Source organism: Montipora capricornis, chromosome 3, assembly GCF_036669925.1.
Source record: "Montipora capricornis isolate CH-2021 chromosome 3, ASM3666992v2, whole genome shotgun sequence".
NCBI lineage: Eukaryota > Metazoa > Cnidaria > Anthozoa > Scleractinia > Acroporidae > Montipora > Montipora capricornis.
The window spans coordinates 51324057-51339051 of record NC_090885.1 but is presented as its reverse complement, the minus strand read 5'-3'; the positions used below and the strand labels follow the sequence as shown (position 1 = coordinate 51339051).

Below are 14995 nucleotides of genomic sequence, written 5' to 3'. Positions count from 1 at the left end.
TTCAATTTTACCCTGCTTATTACTGTTCTGAAATAAGAAAACGAACTCGATTATCCCCATTTTTAAGTATAAGCATCTCCATGACTCCAGGCAATTAAGCCCAGAAACAAAGAAAGTGCCCTATAGCGATATTTCTTGTTCACAAACATTGACGTCACGTTTCTTTTGATATTCAAATTTGCCAACACGTAACAAAAAAGTCATTGTTTCAATAGCCAATTAGGTTCTGGTTGGCATATTAATAATGGGTGGTGTCACGAGAAAAATCACTATTTCTTTTGTAATTTTTTACAGCGAAGCCTGTGCCATAGCAATACAATGACGTGGTCTTGTAGCCACCAATAAATTCGCTCCCCTTGAGGAGGCTCGAAAGGGTTTCAGCCTTTAGAAGACTCTCTGTGTAGATCGAATAACGCTACAACACCGAATCACGTAACAGCAATGTTATGGTACCAAATGAAACACCGCTTATTTCCAAACAAGATGTGGCCATGATCAGATGTAATAAGTTACCTTGGCAATGGGAAAGCCCAGCAAAACCACCGTATATTTTGGATTTAGTTATTTTCAGATTGGCTCAGCCAGCATTACTCCGGGAAAAATCCAGTTTCCGCGCCTTCAATACCACCCAACTCATAGCCCTCTCCTGTTTTTGTATAACATGTACCACAGGGAACCCAGTTTACGATCCCGGAGGGTCTACTTTAGATAACAACTAGCAGGGTCTCCGTTTCCCACACTCCTACGTCGTTGTGGGGAAAACGGAGACCAAAGACGAGAACCGCCTCCTTGGTCCTCGATCTTCGTTTTCTAGGTCTTCATTTATCCCTAAATCAGGAGGAGAAATAATTGCGGGTCAATTTGTGGTCTAGATCGTCTGAAAAAAAAACATTTCATCGGCGCAAATGACAATTTTTAATCTTCATCAAGAATAAAGGACTCAAACAATATTTCCTTGTCGCTCTTTGTGAGTCTCTTGTGATGACCGCCGACCGGTTGGCTCAGTTGGTTGAGCATTGGAGCTGCTGGAGGTGGTGAGTTCGACTCCAGCCGAAGCAACCCACAGGTAGAAAGTGCTGCATTTGTAATTACATCCACAAATGGCTAGACTTTCAAATTTTTCTCGGATAAAGACTACAAACCGTACGCCCCGTCTCAAAACCTTGCTTATAAACTCTGTGGGACGTTAATAAAGATCCCGCAAGCTCTTCGATGAGAGCAGGGTCCGGACCACATCAAGGAACCAGGGGGCCGTTTCTCGAAAGTCCCGAAACTTTACGGGCCATTTTCGGGTGTCACAATTCCCATTGCAACTCAAGAACGGACAGCATTTAATTCGTCAACCTTCACAGTTAATTATCTTTTTGATACCTTGAAAGCATGCTAAAAGATCGGCTTTCCAAAACAAGCAGTTGGCAATTTCACAGATGCCTTTTCGGGCCCGAAAAGCAATTCTTGAAACTATGATCTGCCAGTTATGAAAAATTGATCTTTGAAACATGTTTGCGAGACCAGTGAAAACGAAACAATCGCAGAGTTTCATGACGAGAAACGTTTTGAAGGCACACAGCGTTTTACGTCACCCAAAATACGCCCGAAAAGTTTCGGGACTTTCGAGAAACGGCCAACCCTGGAGGTGATAGTACAACCAGATGGTCAGCGGTGTTGACATTTTCCCGCGCTTTTGAAAGAGGAGTTCTGCGGAATAGCCATTTTGCATCGAACCCAAAATGCCCTCCGAAACAAACCGAAAAAAGAGGACAAAGGCAAGGGAAAATGCTGAACAGAAGCTACACTCACACGATTTTACAGGGAGTGACATCGAACACATCCGAACTGAATTGCTATCTTGGTATGACAAGAACAAACGAAAGCTTCCTTGGAGGGATCGAGCATCCGAATGTACAGACGTAAATAAACGGGCTTATGCAGTGTGGGTTTCTGAAGTAATGTTACAACAGACACAAGTCTCTACAGTCTGTGATTACTACAAGCGCTGGATGGAGAAATGGCCAACTGTTGAGCACTTGTCTCGAGCCACTTTGGAGGACGTTAACGAAATGTGGTCTGGACTCGGGTACTATTCACGAGCGAAGAGACTTCACGATGGAGCGAAAAAGGTTGGTGTACAAACATTTTAAACTAAAGGTGCTTAAATTTTATTCCTTGTATTTTAAATTAATCTGGGTCTTGATTTTTCTTGCTCCTTTCTTTAATACGTCACCGATGTGTTTAAACAATATTGGTGAGCCTATGTAAAAATGAACATAAAAGTCTTCAAAAGTGTGCAGTCGAGGCCTCTTTAGTATAAGCAGACGTCATTGGGAAGCAGAAATTACATGATAGTTTACGAAATCAGAGTGATTTGCCTTTATCGCCAGTCGCGCGAACTGAAAAGGTCTTCTCCAGGATTATCGGTTTGCAACCAATTTCGAGAGGCACAGACGAACAAAAGGAGCTAATGTTCGTCCACCAACATGGCGGCGATGACGTCCCTGAAAACAAACCATTCTTTAATAAGATTATTTTGGAAAGTAATAGGTATATATCTGTTTGTTATATACCTAGACTTTCACTCAACAAAACGAGCACTTTGATTGGTTGATTCTTCGTCATGTTCCCCTGATCAAATTCATTTGTTGCCCGCTCTGGAAAAGTCTAAATATATAACAAAGCAATTAATGTCTGGTCCCTTGGGAAACTGGTTAGTTTTGTTTTCCCTAGAGTCCTGATGTTTCCCTCAACTGGGTTGGTTGTAGTCTTTGAAAAAACTTACAAGTGCTTATTTATTCCAAATTGTACGAGAAAAATCAGTCAATTACTTATTAATGAAAAAATTCACCTTTATTGGATTTATTTCTACTGTCTGTACAAAATAATTTTCACTTTTCTGCACTCTGTTTGGGATTAATTGATGTACATCTGTACTGTCAGCCAATTAACATGCTGAAATTTTTGCATGTTTATTATTACGATTATTTATTAAGCCCCAAGAAAGTGTAATGAAAAAGTAATGCCAACTTTAATTGAATATAATGTTTTAAAATCTGACCTATACTTAGCCTATCATTAATACTGTGCACTTGTTTCATGGGGACCTGTAATTATGATGCGTCTTGAAGTTCACATGTCATTTAAAGGTACAGTTATGGCAATAACTTTTACAACTTGATAAGATTTTGTGGGGAATCGAATAAAGAATGTTTTGTACGTTGTCATGTTAGTAGCTCTTGCATGACTTCTTGTTTGTGCATGACTGAACTATGTATAGATTGGTCTGTCTTCTTTTGGCTGAATTATGACTTACATGTACACAGCAGTCAACTTGCATGGTGCGTGTTTTACAATGTACAGTATACTGGTAAACTTGAACTTTGTTCTTTTTTTGTCAAACACAGATTATTTGTCACATATTTTAATTAAAGTAGACCCATTGGTAGATCCATTGGTCTGTATAATTGCCAATGGATAATTTTTGTTGTTGTTAGTTCTGTTGTTACAGTATGTGGGGGGAAAACAGACATTTCTGTTCAGGTGAATGGGCTATTGGGTGAAACAACCTCTTTTCATCAGAGGTGGTTGCTAACGGTAATGTAAGAGTCTGGTAAGACAGCCTATCATTTCTAATTGTATCAGGAAAATTCACCCTTCTGGCAATTTCTGTAGTCTTTTTCTACAATAAATAAATGATACATGTAGAACTATAGTCTAATTGAAGTAAAAAACGCTCCTTTGTTTTGTCGTTCTTCATTTACACAATCGGTGATTGCTAAAGTTGGCTTAATTTTGGTAGACTAAAAGTCAACGCTTCTTTTTCTTTTCAAATATATTGCTTTTTGTGAAAAGAACTACTATATTTACTTGTGTATGAGTCAATCTTTATGACCTAAAAATCAGCCCAAAAAATTGCCCTTGTCTTATTCTCGAGTCATACAGATAGAACCAGTTTGGAAGCCTAGAACTATCCGATAATTAGCATAACAATTGCCAATAAAAACCTGCATAAAACTGAATTCCAATTATGTTTGTGTTTGATGAGCTTGGCTGGGCATTTCGTTGTCAACAGAAAATGTAATTTTGGAGTAACAAAATGTAAGTGGGTTAAATCAGGGCTTGAAACTAGTGAGAAAATCCAGTTGCATTTTGCAATAAGATACAAAAATTTAGTCTCAATTTCGCAAATTTTAGTCGCAAAATTGCCGCGCTGCATTGTGTTGTCAGCGGTTTAGCAGAAAATATGAGCCCACAATACTTGTGTGTAAAGAAACCGCTGAAAATGGCAAATGGTCGAGGGAATGGAACTGTGCACGCAACATGGCAGCTAAATTACTCTTTAATTACGCTATCTTCAGAGAAAATTCACAGTGAGAAACAAAATAATTTTGTCATTTGTTTATTTATTTTAGCAAAAGTAGCAGCAAAGTGGCAACTGCTAACCCTTTGTTTCGAAAGAGTGAAGGTGACAACAAGTCGCAAAGGGAAAAATTTAGTTGCAAATGCGACTGTATTGGTCGCAACTTCGAGCCCTGTAAATACAAACCTTTGGACATGCCTCTTTAAGTTAGACTATGGTCATATCTGTAATTTTGTTGATCGGGCATTTTACAGTAGAGCAGACTGATGATTGTTTAACTTCTCATCATCAAACGATCTCAGTAGCTTAGTAACCTGGCAAAGTTTTCTGAGATGGTGGGTTATTTATCGAGCGGTTTTTCAAAACTCTTTCAGTGGTGTTCTTTTTGTCTACCAATTCTCCTTTCTATGTCAACGTTAAGAGGAAGGTTTGTTTCAAATAGGAAGATTTAATTTTTGAAATGGCTGACATAAAACGTAGAACAAACCCTCAAGTAAAACTGAAAAACTTGTGTCATTGCATGTCATATTACAAGAGCTGATAAACTTCATCTATGGTAGTTTCGTTTGTCCACTGCAACTGCAAAAGAATTCTCACAAGTATGACATGAATTTTTAGGAACAAATTCTATCGATCTGGCCTGGTTGCTCGAAGCATGGTTAGCACTAACCAGAGTTAAATACCATGGAAACCTATTGGTTTTGATTCCTCTTAACCAACGGTTAACGCTAACCAGTCTTCCACTAACCGCCCCTGAGTTTCAGCTTTTAAGTCTGAAATAAAGAAAAGTCAGCTTTTAGGCCTTGAAAATGGAGGACGCCTTATACACAAGTTCTACTTACTGTATACACAAGTAAATGAGGTAAATTTAATGCAATAATTAGGTGTTTTGATGTTGGTGGCTAATGATCTTGAAAGTGGGGGCAAATTGCCAGACATTTTTTTGTGAGAATATTTTGGATGTATCACGCTATAAGACTTAACTGGACTGCCATCACAAGTTACAATAATTATTTTTTGATAGACCAGAGTTACTACACTGTAATGGCGGCAAAAAAATCAAAGGAGAACTGTGAAGAAGTCATGGATACATTGCTTACAAAATGGGAGTTCTGTTGCAATCAGTTGCTTTCTCATCTTGTTAGGAAATAATGACTGAATTTGTGTTTGAATTTTAAAAGAATGCATTATTATTGGCAGGCTACACCAGATCATTTTAAAATATCTGAAGGGTCCTCAACTATGTAAACAGCTACAAATGCCTCTTTTTGCAATAAGTAAAAACAAGCATTGTTTCCAAAACTTTTCAACCTTTCACGAAATCTGGAATGGATAATGAACATGCTGTATTTATTTGCATTTTATAGATGCAAAAGAACCAGGTGAAAATAATCGCGAACTGGTGTTTTCGGCTCCTTTAATCTTTTTACGAGTTTGTTAAAAGCCTGTGAAGTACCAGAGGGGAGCCATTTAGCTAGGAAAGAGTGGATTCATGTTTGATTCTTATCGTAAAGGAATGCTTCACTGTTCAACTACAACAAGGTGATACCGAAAACATCTGGATATTTCTTAACCTTGTAAACACAGCTATCGAGAGGTTTTAACCCCTTCTTTTACATTTAAGCACTTTTACCTTTTAAATACTTGTATGTTACAAGTATACATTATAGGACCAGGTATTGAATATAACCAATAGAATGATCAAAAAATAACAACAAACTAAAAGAGCAGTAGTTTGCTTTAGGTGAACACAGTTGTCACTGTCCACGGCAATCTCATGGCTTGCTCCTTTGCTAATACGAGCCGAGCGGTGAACTTGGTAATGCTTCAGTATTTTATTTTATTTTTTTTTTTGTAACAACTTTATTGACCATTACACATGTTACATACCATGGGCAGGGACATTGGACTCAAAATACAAATCACTGACAAATTTCATCAATTTCTTGGTTTTCAATGTAGGCCTGGTTATTATTTAAAACCCTTAAGACATAGAGCGTAAACATTACACTTTAGATAATGTTTAGGCCTAAGGTTAGCATTTTTGTAAAGGTTTGGGTTGTTTTAACTATGGTACCCTTCATACCCTACCCCCAACCCATACCCTTTACCCTCCACCCCTGGAATAGTTATGCTGGATGCACATGTTCACCGTAGACTATGATATTGCTGGGCATTGAAACCCTCTGATCAGTAATGATATTAGTAACATAAGATGTTTTTGTATGAGGACATAATGATTATTAGATCATAGTACGTCAGATCCATTCCTGACTTAAAGTGCCCATAACCCCAAAATATTTTTTTCGCTAAAGTGAATCTTTGCACCTGTTCGAAACGCATCGCGGCTATTTTTTCCTTTTTCTAACACAAATCCTGCCATTTTAGAGGCTTCAAAAGTTGCAAAAATCCAAGCATCTTTTGTTCACGACCAAGTTAGAAGCGGAGTGGGTCTATTCCCGTTTTTACGTCACAAACTGATGTACATTGCATTAACTCTTTGTAAAAATGCATGCAAAGTAGATTGTGAGTTAAAAACAGGAATAGACCCACTCCCCTTCCGACTCGGTCGTGAACAAAAGATGCTTGGATTTTCGCAGCTTGCAAAGCCTATAGAATGGCAGGATTTGTTAGCAAAAGGAAAAAAATGGCCGCAATGTGTCTCGAACAGGCGCAAAGATTCATTTTAGCGAAACATTATTTTGGGGTTATGGGCACTTTAAGGCCTTAAGTAATTGCTAGTGATTGTAATAAATAAGCAAAGTAACAATCCTGCAAGTCTTCAACCTTCTTTCTTTATGTACATACTCAAACAAATCTTTTGTTTTTCAGCTTATATCTTGTTTCTTTATTGTACTGTATGTTTTGACCCATTTCATCTCAAACTGAGTACTAACTTGAATACCAAAGACCTTAATAACAGAGGGATGTCTTCAAAACAAAGCCCCTAACAGGGCTTGAAATTGCGACCAATACAGTCGCATTTGCGACTGAATTTTTTCCCTTTGCGACTAAAAAATCTGGAGAAGTCGCAAATTTGCGACTTGTTCTCATCTTCGCTCTTTCGAAACAAAAGAATTAGTAGCAGTTGCCACTTTGCTGCTCTTTTTACTAAAATAAATGAAGAAATGACAAAATTATTTTGTTTCTCGCCTTGAGTTTTCTTTCAATCTGAAGATAGCATAATTGTAGCGTAATTTCGCTGCGATATTGCGTGCACAACTCCATTCCTTCAATATCATTCGCCATTTTCAGTGGTTTACTTCAACACAAGTATTGTGGGCTCATATTTTGTTTTGCTACACCGCTGACAACACAATGCAGCGCGATGATTTTGCGACTAAAATTTTCGAAATTGCGACTACATTTTCGTATCTTGTCGCAAAATTGCGACTGGATTTTTTCGCAAATTTCAAGCCCTGCCTAAGACTCAAAAACGCAAAAAGTAACCCAAAACCCTCACTACTTGTAACTGCAGTGTAGGCCTAACTAGTCCTAAACTTGGTTTTTAGGCCTACATGTAGGGGTAGGCAAATGAAGGGTCTTGGGTTACTTTTTTCCTATTCAACTGCAGCGATGTATCCAGAGTGCGTCATTGCGTCCTGGGACGCACTCGTTTTCCTTTTGGACGCATAGAATATGGAACAAAGGGTCCAATTGGACGCAGAAAAAAAATGGAATGTTTATGCAAATTACCAACGCCAGGAAAAACATGCGAACGGCGTATTTCACAAGGAAATTGAACATTCCCATTTCTCACAACGGAGAAATGATTGAGTTCCTTAAATTTCAAGGTTAGCTGCTATTTTTGGATTTTCGTAGTCCAATAATTTCATTTTGTCAACCATTATGTCCAGCTTCAGAAGTCGAGCATTAGCATTAGTTCGCTTATCGTGAGCGAAATAACAGAGAATCCAAAGGCAAAGTATGTTAAATTTTTGTTTTGTGCGACCTTGTTGATAAAAAAATTAATTCCGGGCGCGCACGTGTCATCGTCGTCTCGGTTCTTGTTTTGCACGTAACTTGTCTGTTTTGCAAATTATGCAACTTTTTTTCGGAGTTAGTGCTATAATTAACGTGTTGAACATTAAACTTGAATGTATTCAATCGCTTGATTATTAACATTGGCCATGGCGAAGCCACAGCTGCACGGGCCGACGATGAACTGTGCATCGATCGCTAACATTTGTTTACTCTTTTGTTCCTAAATTACGCCTCAAGTTTAGTTAAAATAAATGATGCTCTTTTACGGAAAATTGAGATTCAGTTCTGTTTTTTTTTCTGTGGAGATCTAGATCATTTATCAACTGGAGCCAACAGCTCCTACAGCATACGGATTTTAATGTGATCGATGGAGCTTTGACAGCGCATACATTTTGATCGATGAATCAACAGGCACAACAGTTTCAAAGAAATTGATCATTTTAAGTACATATTCGTTGGGAGGGATAAGACTTTATTTTTGTGCAATTAGAAATCTGAAAGGGTACTGCAACAGCAATTAAGAGGCAATAGATTGCATATTAATTCTTGAATATTAATTAGCTGGACCCCCAAAATTTTGCAATGGACCCCCAAATTTGAAAACCTGGATACATCGCTGTTCAAGTCTTAGGTTCTTCAGGATCTTTGCTTTCAAGACACGCAATAGAGAGGCCATCTTACAAACCAAGAGAGAATTGGCCATTTAGACATTCTTCCCTTGCTCAAAATGTCATCCCAATCAAACTCTTATGACCACTGGCCAGCTCCTCTCAATGTATTTCTGTGGTGCCTCTTAGTTCTAACCTATATTGATTGATGACATAAATAGATCAAATATCTGGAAAGAATAAAATTCTTTGTATTTGCTGACAGTGCAACTGTTTTTCCTTCACAATGATTGAACAAGTTTGAAATGCTAAATCAAATTATTTAGTATTACAATGTATTAAGCCAGTGCTAAGCAGTATTGCAAACAAAAAAAATTGGTTAAATTTCTAGGAATCCTTACTGTTAGTAACCTAAAGTGAGATTTTAGCCAGGTTAGGACACTTTCTACTGGTTCTAATTTGGATGTTATTTCAATCAGTCATTCTACCATATCTTCATGTCGTGTGGGATGTGTATACAGTGTAGGCTTTTGCAGCCAAATCGTTCACTACTTGTCTGTCTAAAGAGGCATTCTTCACTTGATTTATTTTGCCCCCAGTTATGCTCATGACTAGGGGGCAAAACCAATTCCTGGAGTCAAAGGTTTTGGCTATTATTATTGGCAGGGAATCTACATGTAATGCATGACAGTGTCAAAGGACCGGCCCTGCACCTAATTAGAAGGAAAAAGCTACAATAGAGTCTTAAGGTGTGTTCTATTGACCTTATTCCGGAGTTAGAATACATGGAGTGATGATCTAAAATGGTATGTTTGGTGTTTGAAGCAACAAGGATAATAAAGATTATGTTTTAATAGGGTTTTATCAGGTGTTTGACAATAATTATTTTAATGTGAATATTCTGTAAAAACGAAGGATTTCTAACTTCTATTCCATGTATTCCTATTCTGGAATATGGTCAATCAAACACACCCTAAGTTTGAAAATTTCAAATCCCTGTTCAGCGCAAGTAAAGCAAAAGAAAAGTTCTTTAGACTGGGGAAATGCATCAGGGTGAAAGTATAAGGAAAGCATTGGTGAATTCTTGGATGATTCCATCTATGTTTTAAGTCTACTCTCAAACCTGGTGGCAAAGCTAATCGGACTTAATTTGTTCTCCCTATGTTGCATGATGATGATGATTATTATTATTACTTTTTCCCGCTCTCACTTTTTCTTCTTCCTTTTTTTTCTTTTTTTTTTCGGTTTATTACGTGTGTTTGTAACAATTTTATCTCAATTGCACCTTTCATTGAAATATAATGTGATCTCTGTAAATTGGGTGTGTTATTTATTTTCTCCTACCCAACTCGATTAGCTATGATTTTTCTGGGTGAGACATGAACTACAGGTGTAGTTAAGGTCTCGGTAAAGGAAAATGAAGAAATGAACATTGTTGTTGTCATTTACATTGTATATTCCTTTATCCCCTATGTATCAGTATACTATATAGGTGTTGTGTCTATGTATAATTTATATGTACTTTCACTTCAGATCAATATATCTGGCTGTGGTCATTCATTGTGTAATTTTAGAGTTCTTCGAAATTTTATCAGGACTAATGATGTGCTTGTAATGGTATTCATGTGACATGGGGTCACGTGACATTGTAGATTCGTGTGTGTGTCAGTGACCATTACACCTCCCTTATGGTTACACGGTGTCAGAAGTCGGCATAAGCAAGAGAAAAGAGACGAAGTGACAAAGTGAGGAAACCTTGCAAAGAACTGGCAAAATTGTCTTCAGATGTGGAAGGCGAACGACTACCGAGTCGCAATGTTCATCACTTGCATTGGACCTGAAGCCATAGAAATCCGCTCTGGTTTACCCTTCACATCAGAGGAGGACAAAGGTTCTAGAATTATGGAATAATTATTGCGTGGGCCAGACAAACACGATTTATGAGCGCTAGAGATTCAATAACAGCACAAGAGCATGGTGAGACAATCTGCGCCTACAGGTCTGCAGTCCGAAATTCTAGCTGAAACTTGCTCGTTTGGAACCTTGAAAGATGAGATACGAGAACTGTGTGTGGTATTTTACATAATGGCCCTCGCAAGAAACTATTACAAGAGTAAGACCTCACACTGTAGAAGTGCATAAATTACGGTAAAGCAGCCAAAGCCACTGATAGTCAATTCCAGAGCAGAATCAGTACATAAAGTCAGTAAACCCTTGAAGGGAAAGTGCCCACCTAGTCAGAATGTCGAGCACAACAAAGAGTTCCGAAATTGTAAATACTATGGCAAAACACATGAGCGAAACCCGAAAAATGCCCAGCACATGACAAGACTTGTGACAAGTGCCTCAAAATAAATATTTCAGTTCGGTTTGTCAGCAGAAAACACAACCCGCATCTACCAAAACGCCGCGCCGCAGTTACACTAATATAAGTAACCCGAAAGTCCATGAATTGCATGGAGATTTGCCATCTTCCTCTGAGGATGAACTCTGGGCCTTATCATTCCCGGAACAAGTCAATGCTGTCAGCAACAACAATAATAAGATCTATGCAGCCATGGAAATTGGAGATCAAACACTACAAATGCAGATCGACACCGGAGCATCTTGTATTGTTTTACCCCACAGATACCTGCTGACTAAAACGGAAGTAACAAGAACAAAGTGAGAACTTGTGACATATGCCAAGTCAAAATTAAGTATACTAGGAACTGCAACAGTTTCTGTCCGAAACCCGAGGAATAATATGGAGCACAGTCTACAATTTGTTGTGGTCGAAGATGGATTCGCAACTCTCCTTAGGGCTGAAGCAGCGCAGAGAATGGACCTGGTAGTTGCCAAGCATCAGAACATTATGCACCCCAGTAGTGTAACTTCAGACCACTCCCGGCTTTGGGAAGAGCACAACATAAACAGTTTGACAGAAGAAGGAATTCAAGCCGAGTATGCTGATCTGTTCAGAGGACTGGGTAAGATGGAAGGTAAACTTCACTTAGAAGTGGACAAAACTGGTTACCAGTGGCGGTAAAAGGAAAACTTAGGGATGAACTTGACCGTCTTGAGGGACTAGAAGTACTGACAAAGGAAGACCAACCTACCTAATGGGTCTCCAGTTTGGTTGCCACTCAGAAACCGAGCAGGAAAGTACGATTTTGTATCGATCCCCAGGGTCTCAATTAGGCTCTGAAGAGCAGACATTACCCTCTCCCCGGGATTGAAGCCATCTTACCAGAGCTGTCAAAAGCAAAAGTATTCACTGAAGCCAATCTCAAGGATGGGTTCCTCCAGGTACAACTTGACGAAGAATCAAGTAAGCTAACAACATTCCAGACCCCTTGGGGCAGCTACAAATGGCTCCGTATGCCGTATGTAATTAGTCCAGCAGCCGAGTATTTTCAACAGGAGCTCGACCAATGCCTGGAAGGCCTTAAAGGTGTGTACAAGATAGCAGGTGACTTGCTCATCATTGGCCAAGGTGACACAGCCGAGGAAGCAGACCTCGATCATGATGAGAACTTGAAGAATTTGCTAAACCGTTGCAGAGAGAAAAACATTAAACTGAATAAGGAGAAGTTTCAATTTAACTGTAGTGAAGTGTTATTCATTAATCATTTAATGACAAAGACAGGATTGAAAGCTGATCTCAAGAAGATCGAGGCTATAGTCAAGATGGATCAACCAGTGGATGTATCGGCAGTTCAGAGATCCATTAAGTACTTGTCTAAGTTTCTTAAAGACTCCTCAGGAATGTGTGAACCTTTACACCACCTGACATACAGGAATGCTGAATGGAACTGGACCCATGAACACGAGCATGCCTTTGAGAGAAATAAAGAAGCTGTTGTCAAAGCACCAGTGCTTAAGTATTTCAGTAAAAGTGACCCAACAGAAGGTCAGGCAGATGCATCTCGGGATGGGTTTGGTTTTGTGGTACTGCATCATGGTCAGCCAGTCACATTTGCAAGCAGAGCACTAACACCTGCAGAGAGGAGGTACTTCCAGATAGAGAAGGAAGTAATTACTAGCCCAAGTATTTGGGATGGAACACAGCCATTAGTGTGTTTATGGCTATAAAGTCATCCTGTGGACTGATCACAAGCCGCTAGTTGATATTCTGCTACAAATCAGGCAAGGAGATATTGCTACCTGATACCTTTTCAAGGGCATACCTCGAGGACGTGAACGCTTACCTCTAGAGGTGGAGGTAGAGTGCATCCATGCCATCCACTTCCTCCCCATCCCAGATCATCAACTCAAGGAACTCCAGAGAGAAACTGCTTTTGACCCAACTTTACAAACTCTGAAGAAAACAATTGTTGATGGGTTCCCAGACACAAAGGATGGACTCCCAGCAGCTATTCATCCATACTTCAGCATACGAGATGAACTCTCAGTGCATGATGGTGTAGTATTCAAAGGTGTAAGATGCATTATACCCCTTACTCTGAGACATAAGATCAAGGAGAAGCTTCCAAGTCTCGCAGTTGGATTCAAGGATCACTATGTAGAGCTAGAGAGATTGTGTATTGGCCAGGCATGAACGCAGAAATCACTGACTTCATCCAGAGATGTGACATTTGCATGTCATTCCAAACCAGCCAGACAAAAGAACCACTCATTTGTCACGAGATTCCAACAAGGCCTTGGGAAAAAATAGCAACAGACATATTCCTGCTAGGTGACAAAAGCTATCTGTGCACAGTTGACTATTATTCCGGGTATTTTGAATTTGACGAGCTACAAAAAAAAAAACCGCAACATCAAAAAGAAATTGAAGAAGCACTTTGCCACCCACGGAATACCAAATGAGCTAGTGAGTGACAATGGGCCACCCTTAGCCCTGCTGAGTTTGATAACTTTCTGAGATCATCTGGGACTGAGCCGGCATATAAGCAGCTCCCCAGGGTACCCCCCCCCCAAAGCAATGAACAGGTACATGTAGAAAATGCCGTTATAACAACTTAACATTCAATCAAGAAAGCAAATCAATCAGGAGCAGAATATTCGAACTAAGCTGCCTACTGCTGAAATGCTGCTCAAACCTCAAACTCCAGACACTACATCCATAAGGGATCAAATAGTCAGAATGAATGCCAAGTAAACCTACTATTTCAACCAAAGTTCAAAGGAGCATCCACCATCACAGAAGGGTGAGACAGTCAGAATAGTGCCATAGCCTGGAGACCCCAGTCAAAAATGGTTCAAAGGGGAAGTGCAAGAGCAAGCCGATGTAATATCCTACAACGTAAGAACAGGTGAGGGAAGAATCCTGCGGCGAAACTGGAAATATCTCCGAAGAAGTAGAGACTCATTTTCCAGCACCATGCCCAGTGAGCCTGCATCAGAAATTCCATCACAAAGTCAGCCAACTGCCACAGACAAACTTCAAGATCCCCAGCTATCAACAGGCGTTCACTCTCAACTGTTAGCAACGCCATATCAAAAGGACCAGCACAAACAACCACCAAAACGGTTGGGTACAGCACCAAGTAGAGACCAACCTTCGTATGAAACTTGTGACAGATCTCAACTGTCTAAGATTACAAGTGCAGTCACAAGAGCTGGACGTGTGTCTAAGCCACCCAAGTACCTGAAGGACCATGCTTAGTTGAACGTTCATGTGACTTAAAGTCCTGGGTCCGGTTGCTCGAAGCCTGGTTAGCGCAAACCGTTGGTTAAGAGGTATCAAAACCTATAGGTTTCCATGGCATTTAACGCTGGTTAGCGCTAACCATGCTTCGAGCAATCCGGGTCCGTTTTTTTAAAGCTCATAGCAATTTGCTGTCGTTTGTTTCTGTTCTTTTTTTATCCTTTTTCTTCATCTTGTGTTTTTTTTAAGGAGGAAAGGTGACATTGTAGATTCGTGTGTGTGCTTGGCGAGCGGCTATTAAAGTAGCGTTGTAAACTCCTCGTCATTGTGTCCGTCTTTTTTATGCCAAAAACCTCCCTTATCGTTACAGCGCTCATGCAATTTTTATTTTTTCTAAAATTGACCATTCATGCCAAAAACTTAAAACGTCTGGGGATCAGGAGATATTTGTAATTAAAT

The 14995-nt window shown here is 39.5% G+C and overlaps 1 protein-coding gene across 1 annotated transcript in view; it reads left to right on the top strand.

The window, feature by feature from the left end:
* The first annotated feature begins 1678 nt into the window (after positions 1–1678).
* Positions 1679–14995, top strand: part of LOC138043341 (adenine DNA glycosylase-like) — a 14936-nt gene continuing 1619 nt past the window's right edge. The window contains exon 1 of the mRNA XM_068889574.1: positions 1679–2120. Within this exon, the coding sequence (XP_068745675.1) occupies positions 1731–2120 (390 nt within the window). The 5' untranslated portion in view covers positions 1679–1730. The remainder of the gene's footprint in view (positions 2121–14995) is intronic.